General features: G+C 39.8%; 1 protein-coding gene across 1 annotated transcript; it reads left to right on the top strand.

Moving 5' to 3' along the window:
• The first annotated feature begins 1,248 nt into the window (after window positions 1–1,248).
• cfap99 (cilia and flagella associated protein 99) lies at window positions 1,249–5,493 on the top strand. The gene is made up of 15 exons (XM_063499368.1): window positions 1,249–1,567; window positions 1,645–1,789; window positions 1,869–1,963; window positions 2,040–2,146; window positions 2,598–2,775; window positions 2,900–2,980; window positions 3,141–3,209; window positions 3,328–3,414; window positions 3,495–3,583; window positions 3,704–3,908; window positions 4,004–4,145; window positions 4,232–4,383; window positions 4,830–5,035; window positions 5,119–5,299; window positions 5,387–5,493. The coding sequence occupies exons 1-15, from the start codon at window positions 1,328–1,330 to the stop codon at window positions 5,450–5,452; spliced, it is 2,043 nt and encodes a 680-aa protein (XP_063355438.1). The 5' UTR covers window positions 1,249–1,327; the 3' UTR covers window positions 5,453–5,493.
• The last annotated feature ends 2,767 nt before the right edge of the window (window positions 5,494–8,260 follow it).

Below are 8,260 nucleotides of genomic sequence, written 5' to 3'. Positions count from 1 at the left end.
TCAAATGACATCAAAAAGATGTAAAACATTTTTTTTTGCTTACAAAAATCCATCATCATCATCTGCAATCTATAAATTGTAACAGTATATTCAATAAATCTCAAAAAACTGATTTATGTAACATTTTATTTAACATTTTTATCTTCTTAAAATGCTATGCAATAGCTTCGCTGGCCCAGCCCACTTGAGATGAAATTGGGTTTGACCCCCTTTATCTAGAATGTATTAATAGTGTATGCATAGATTTAAGTATGAGTAGTGGAGGTTTTAAGTTTTTATAACTCGATTGTGTGAGAAAAACAATACAGTAGCCCAATGTTGTTTAATTTTAACTTTAAAATCAAATGTCAGGCAAATACAGGGAAATTTAATCAAATAAATGTATGATTTAGGATGTGTACAGATGCCATTCTTTGCAGTAAAGACCATCCAAATGAGGAGCAAATTAAGCACATTTTTTAGATTTGTAAAAGAGATTAGAGAGAAAATATCAGTGGGGAAAACAATGTTCACTCAAAATACACTTCCAGGTTATTCCTTAGCTTTTGCCTGTATTACATGATTGCCATCAGCAGTGTGTGTTTGTCCAGAAGCTATTTTGGAGTCATTTCAACTTTCTGTTTTCTAATACATCACATATAGATTTATCATAAGCTTAGCTTGGTATTTCCTAGTTTAAATTTAACAAATGACTTTGTTTTCACTCCAGTTAAGAAATATGATTATGATGATCAGGTTAAACCAGGAAATCAGATGCTCGATTCTGAGAATAAAAACCCAGTTTGCATGTGATTTACCCAGTAATTAGCTTTTGTCCCTCATATATCAACAATGTAAAACCCCTCGTAAGCTAGGAAACAAATTTTTTTGTAAAACCATCATTTTTTAAAGCACAAGGCAACAACTTTCATTCGGTTTTTAGAACGGGTTTCTATCTTGACCAGATGTTTTAACGTGTCAGTTTGATCGCCTTCTGTCTATTGTGGAATTTCCAAAAGCACATGAAGGCAGCAGAAGACCAGCACAGCCCCGGCAAGACGTCACAACACGCTACGTCATTATTATTGTTATGGACGCCAACAAAGGATGAGGATGGCACTCTCTTAATCTGTACGGATTAAAACTGTGAAATATCTAATATGTTAAACTTAACAATAATAAAACGCCTCTTTTGAATCTAATTTTTTTTTTCTGAAGCATTCCTCGTTTAACATTTCGAGCTGGGACGTATTTCTGTTTACGCCTGTTTTTTGTTGCTAAGCAACGACGCAACACAGCGATGGCTGGAGACTGTCTGTGAGTCGAAGACAGCATTTTTTGTGAATTGATGTCTTTCATTAGCAGCCCGGTTGGCTTGTCTATCCCAGGGAGAACTGTTTGTTCTCTCATCTCTCAATGCGTGAGCTTTGCTTATATAAACAGTTTATTTGTGGGCTTTTCTAGTGGATTTAAAATGGCATCAAACTATGCATCACTTGTGAAGGAAGCCGTTCAGCTCCTCGACAAGTTTAGAGCTAGCAGACAGTGTTTGGATGACTTCACAGAAGATGCTATGAAGGATCTGCAGGTATGTCAGACTCAGATCAATGTGAGTGGATTCATAGGCCTGCTTCTGATTAGCCTGTATTTCTTGTTTTGTCACAGAACATGGACATGCTGCAGAGGAAGTTCATTCTTGATGTTGTTTCCGGATGTGTTGAGCAAAAGAAGTTGCTGGATGTAGTCATCAATGCCTTCTATGGCCAGCACGTAAAATCAGTGTCCAGAGGTGAACGCAGCCAGTTTGTTGGTGAGTAACTTCATTGCTACTCCTGATTTCAGCCTGAATAAAAGAACTGACATGTTTTAATGGTCGTCTTGCTCCCCAGTTATCTGTTACCTGGCCACATTTCTTCTTGATGACCTCGGGCTTCAGTGTTTTAGCAACATTGTTAAATCTCTGGACATCAAGAAAATGCACATGGTAAGAAACACAAATTCTGAGAGCAAATAAGGGAAATTAATCAGCAGCTTTCTTATGTTGCACTTTTTAAAATTAGTTTTTAGGTTTCTTCTTCTCAAACCTCACCACGTGGATACAGGATGAGTGGAACAACATCTATGATGCTGCCTTTGTGGAGAAACAGTGGATTGGGCCTCTACTCAGGTGAGAAAAGCATGATGAACAAAAATACTTCTTAGGTAATAATACTATAATAACTCAAAAAAATGAAGGGAAAACTTAACTCTACGCATTGTGTAATTCACTGACAACAAAAAGACATGACAGCAGTCAGTAGAAACAACATTTTTAATCCTTTGAGGGCTGTATTCAGTGATTGATTTGACGCTGAAGTCACATGAAGTTCGGAACAGCGTCTGTAGACTCTTTCATGCCTGTCACATAGGCTCGGTGTGTATGCGCGTGGCTCTTGTGGTTCTCCATAAGTGTGAACATGCAAGAGAATAAGGCACCAAGGGGTGCTCATGCCATTGCTCATTGAGTCTGTTTCTCACAGGCTGGTCAGAAATGTGCACAAGTATTCCAGTGGAGGTCGTTTTGTGAGCAGAGCATTTCAAATTCAGACAACCCAAATGTTTGCGTGTGTGTCCTTTAGGTGGCGCCCTGAGATAGATATTCTCATGGACCAGCTTGCAGTCAAGATCTCTCAAGGGAATCTGCTCAAGAAAGCTGCAACCAAAACCACTGAGCCCCAGGAGTTCGCCCTCACCGAACCTAAACCACGGCCTCTACCCATGCCCGAGCTCATCCCACAGCAGAAGAAATGCAAACCAGTCAGTATCAGTTACATAAAGTCCTTTACTTTGAGAACTTTTCATGTCCTCAATCCTTAAAGAGAGTGTAAGCTGTAAACTGTGTAGAGGCTGGTGTGTCACTCTTAAGGTGTTTGTCTTGCAGGTACCAAGCAGCACCTACAAGGCTCCAAAGGAGAAGCAGATAATCGAGGAGAATAAACAGAAGAACCATCAAAAGGCTCAGGTACAATGAATCTAATACAAAAGAAGATATGTTTAACAGTTAAACGGCAGCTGGCACATTTAAGTTCAATAATAGTAGATATTATCCAAATTTTTTATATTTTTAAATTCAATTACATATACTGCCATTAAAATGTTTGCTTATCTGTTTTCCACCAAAGGAGCTTCTGTATGAAGCGAATATCAAACAGTTCAGATGTGGAAATCCACAGAAGTCTGAGCACACAAAGGTGTGTGTGTGTGTGTGTGTGTGTGTGTGTGTGTGTGTGTGTGTGTGTGTGTGTGTGTGTGTGTGAGGGTGGGCTTGTATTCTGTTGGCTTCAACACCATCTCATACTTGTTCCACAGAGAGTGATGTCCAAGATTGAGGAAGACTTGGATTCAAGGCTCAAGCCTAATTCCTTTCATTCCCGTGGAGCTCCTTCCAGTAATAAGGTAAGACCTAAGTACTCTGCCTGTTTCTAGATAGCCTAATGTTGGTGTAATATCTGCTGTCATGTGTGTATTTTTTACAGGCTGTCAGCTATCCGATCAAACTCAACAATGCAGCTATTCTAAGGAAGGAGGCACTGTATAAGCGTTGGGTGGAGGAGGAGGTCCAAAGGTAAAGCACAGCTTTTACCTGCTACTTTGACCTTTTTCCAAGGTGTCTGCATGGTGCTCCACGAGGATCAAATCAAATACATGAAAAGTTGCATCCTTTGTGCGTCTGTTTTTAATACAGAATTGAGCGGCTGGTGCAAGGGGAGCGCGATCCTTCATCTTTCCTGCAGTGGCAAAAGGAGATGCGTGAGAAGGACCTTCAGGAGCAGTTGCCCAAGATTGAGCGCCGACACCTGGAGACATGCATCAGTGAACAGGAGGCAGCTCTGGCCCGCAAACGTATAATGGAGCGCAATCAGAAGGCTGCGCAGCTGAAGAAAGAAGAGGTAGGTAAAAACCAAGTGGCAACTAATAAATAAAAGGAATTCACAGAGGATTAAACTTGTTGTCGTCTTCTTTATGGCTTGTTTGCTTTTTCTAGACCGCTCATCTGATGCAAAGATATGCTGAGAAAAGATTGCAAGAGGAAAAGGAAATAAGGGATCTGGTGCAACAAGTGGCAGATGGCCACAAGAATTCAAAGGCAGCTAAAGAGAAGTTACAGAAGCTGAAGCAAAGCATAGGTGCGCCTCCTCAAGCAGCTTGTCAAATGGGGCATTTCACATGTTTCTTTTTGCTGTTCACATCAATGTCATGACAAATTTCACAGTGAAAGAAGTCTCCGAACAGAACCAGGAGCTGCTTCGTCAAGCACTGGAGGAAGCAGAGGCAGAGATGAGCCGCAAATTTGAAGTCATCCGAGAAATTCACTGCATTGAGTCGCTTCCTCGCATGAAATTCAAGAAATTTGATGACACAGACGTAAGTGAAGGAAAGCTACAGTACTATGCAAAAAATAAAAATAAAAATTGAGGCATCCCTCATTTTTTATATATTGCTACGAAAAACACAAGCTTAAGAAATGGGAACAAAGTGCTTTAAGATTCTGGTTCTTCCCTTTAGCTAGGTGCAGTTTTATGCTTGCATTAATCATAGGTCAGTGTTATGTGTATTAACAAACCTATGAAAATAATCATGTACAAAGATTTTAACGAAAATGAGTGAAAAAACAAACCAGAGAAAAACTTTGAAAGACCTTTGAAAGCTTGAAGAACCATATCTCAAGACCACTTTCAAAAGAACATCTTGCTCCTTGGAAGCAAAATATAAAGAAATGAGGTGTGGATCAAGACTTTTGCACAGTGCTGTATCTTACACTGAGATGCTGTTATCGATCTCTGTGTCACAGTTATCTAATCCAATGTCAGACTGTAGGCCATGAGCTGCTGGGAGAAATGTCGCTGTATGAGACGAAGGAGCGGCTGGCCCATCTGAAGAACAAGCAGCAAGCAGAGCAGGAGGAGAAACGGAAGCTCATCCTGGAGGAGAAGCACAAACAGAAGCAGCAGCTGATGGAGAAGCTGGATGCCATCAACTTCCACAGCAGCGTCCTGGCACAAGCTACGGCCATCAGGTCAGGAAAGTGGCAAACAAAAATACTCAAACGCAGAAATGTGCACATGTGCATGTATTGATGCTAGTTTTGGCGTGTGGCAGGAAAGAGGAGAGGAAAGCCGAGAAGGAATTCATTCAGCAGGTGGTGGCTCAGGATGAGACGGTTTTAGCTCTGAAGAAGATGCTTAAAGAGAAAAAGCAAGAACGTCAAAAGCTCAAGCAAACTGAAAGCAAGGTCAAAGCCCCTGAACAGACAGGAGGACACACAGGGACACGCAGCCAGGTGAGTGTAAAGTCCACAACAAAGAAGAAATGATAGGAATCGGTAAAACGTATCCATAACTCCTTTACCTGTTTCCTCTTTTGCCAGGCGAGTGTGAAAAGCTGGGAGGAGCTGGAGCAGAGCTTAACGCGCCTTGTAGAGAATTTTTCTTGACTCAAGCTATAAATGTGTTTATCATGCACTGCAATCTTACGACTGTTTAATTTAATAAAACACATGTGTGGATAACATGTGCAGTCATTTGAAGTTGTACTTATGTACTGATGTTGATCCAAGGGCGTCGATTTGGCATGGACGGAAGGGACATGTCCCCACCAATATCCAGCGATTACTGAATTGTCCCCACCAATAATTTGAACTCTTCGAGTAAAGAAAAACAAACCCGATAGAAAGAAAAAAAAACCCCGATCTGTCAACGTCTCATTCACCCAGCGGTGCAGAAAGAGTTAAATTACGTTCTCTACCTCATGTGACAAATATGGCCAATGTGATTGGCTGTGCCTTTCAGGGAGCTCTGTTTAGTTTTAGCAGCGGCAAGCCTGCGCTGCGAGGAGGAGAGGAGGACGGCAGCAAAAAGGAAGAACCTCGATATACGAAAGTATTTTTCAAAGAAACCTGTAAGTCACTTAAAGCCAAGTTCACTCATAAAATGTGTCCGTTAACGTTACAGGCTGTGCTAGGCTTTGGCCCACATCAGTCTAAAATTGTATGTAACCATAAATAACGTGTTTTGGAAACTAACTGCACAACAGGCAGCACTATTAGTTCTCTCAGTCTCAGAGCAGCATTTCTAATTTTGATTGAAACTGTCAGAGAAAACGGCAGCCTCGAGCAAGCCAGGATATTAGTTTACAGAGGCCGTTAAAATTATATGTTTAACGTTAAAATGTTGGTGACACAATAATTTCATCCTAATAGTGTTGACATATTCATAGGGTTCATTTTTGAGACAAAATATCATGAGGTAGTCGTGATTATGCAAATATTTCAACTTGTAGTGCAGTTTGCACAAATTGTTTTAAAAATGCACTCACCCTACAAACATTACTGATGAGTCAAGATCTGCACAAAGTGACAGAAACACTGAAGCAGCTCCACATTTTATTCTTATTGTCATGTATGTCCTATTTGTCAGGTGACAGAAGAACCAACACAAAGCTCAGAGAGTAACGGTGATACAAGATCACAGGTGGAATTGGATGATGACTTGTTGGTTCATGACTGTATTTGAAGCACATGTGTGACTGCATGTATGTGGAGTGTCTCACTGTTATTCATCAGGTGACAGAGGCAGCTCTGCCATGTTGTAGCTCAGACAGAGGTGAAGAGGCGAGGTCACAGGTGACTGACTGATGTTTTGGTGCTATAGATTAACTAGTATTTATTATCATGACAGTTGTTAGGCTGCTGATGTAAATTGATTCATTAGTGTATATTTGACAAAGAATCTGAATTGACATGTCCCACTTTTTATATGGCACAAATCAATGTGTTATTTTATCAGGTGGCAATATGTCCTAGTGCAGTCAGAGGGGAAGAGCCAGGGCCAAAGGTGAGGCACATCAAGCACAGAATAATAATTTTAATCTGAGGATAAAACGCATGTACTGAGGCTGAAAGAAGCTTCAGTGTCTCAGAAGACTAAAAACATGGCTAAGGTTAACAATGACTCAAATGAGATTAAACAATGCTGCTGTATGCCATGTTCACCAGGAGAGACTGGACAGTATAGATGTAAAACAAATATGCCAGCAGTTTATCTCAGTTAACAAGAGGAGAAGGCATGCGTTTGGCTCCTTCACATACTGGACATTGAGTTGTTGTGTGGGGCACCAGTAGTCCATGTCTGTTGCTGTAACAGTAGTTCATGTTTAGAATAAAAAATCCCAGCTCACCGATTTGATCGGGGCAACAGTGCCTAAACTGTTGCATGATTTTGCTGAGAGATCTTTTACTTTGTGGTAATCTTAGATGAGTAGTTTTATGGACAAAAACCAGCAGGTCATTCAGTGTTCCCTTAGTGCTAATGTGTCAGAGATGTTGGTGTACTATAACTGAAGTAATGTTGTTAAGTCCTTAAAGTCATATCCTTTTATTGTCATGACTGTATTTGAAGCTATTTTTATTTTTGTATGATACCTGATTTATATGGAATATAGCTGAAGTAAACTAAAGCCTAAAATACTTAGTCATTTGTTTAATAGTAATTTAACATTATATAATTAACATATAAAACTATGAATTGTGATTTTTAAATGGTTTAAAAGCCTGTAGAATTGCATATGTAGGCAAGTATATTTCTCCTCTTTTTTATTAAGAAGCAAAAACAAAAAGGAAAAAAAAAAAAAGAAACAGGGCAGGGTTCCGTGGTTGAATCATTCGTCCCCACCAATGCCAGAACCAAATCTACGCCCTTGTGTTGATCGCTGCTTGGTTTTCTGCAACAGTCGAGCAGATATTACGACTTTTTTATTTTTTGTTTCAATTACTGCCAAAGTTATCGAAACTCACGTCTGTATGTAACATGAAAAAAGGAAGCGAGCCTTCAACCGTGACTGATGAGGAATGTTTCCCTTCCCCTAAACAATACTGTTTTCTGTGGCTTTCTGTGTCTTGCTACCAATTTACTGTACTAAATAAATACCAAGAGTCAAGTCTCATATCTTTTGGGAATATCCACAACAACAAAAAAGAGAACTACTGCAAGCACAAGAATTGAACAATATACAATAACATTTCTCTGTTATATTCTATATTTAGCACAAAGCAACATGAAGTATATTCATGTCATGTCATGTCATTTTTTTTTTATTTTTTTTTTATTTTTGGTAAAAATTCATTAAGTAATTTTCATGATAAATTCGTATTACTGCTTGGACCTAGTTTGAACCGCTCCACCTGCGGACCGGGCGCAACTCTGAGCCTAATGCATGATGTTTTAATAAGGCGGTGGTGTCCCTG

This window comes from Pelmatolapia mariae, linkage group LG16_19 (assembly GCF_036321145.2).
Source record: "Pelmatolapia mariae isolate MD_Pm_ZW linkage group LG16_19, Pm_UMD_F_2, whole genome shotgun sequence".
Lineage (NCBI taxonomy): Eukaryota > Metazoa > Chordata > Actinopteri > Cichliformes > Cichlidae > Pelmatolapia > Pelmatolapia mariae.
This window is presented reverse-complemented; position numbering and strand designations above follow the sequence as displayed.

Bases quoted from the DNA above. Each gene is read 5' to 3' on its own strand.
- cfap99 (XM_063499368.1), top strand. From the start codon at position 1,328: ATGTCTTTCATTAGCAGCCCGGTTGGCTTGTCTATCCCAGGGAGAACT. The intron at 1,568-1,644 runs GTATGTCAGACT...GTTTTGTCACAG, and splicing joins ATGCTATGAAGGATCTGCAG to AACATGGACATGCTGCAGAG. The intron at 2,147-2,597 runs GTGAGAAAAGCA...TGTGTCCTTTAG, and splicing joins TGGATTGGGCCTCTACTCAG to GTGGCGCCCTGAGATAGATA.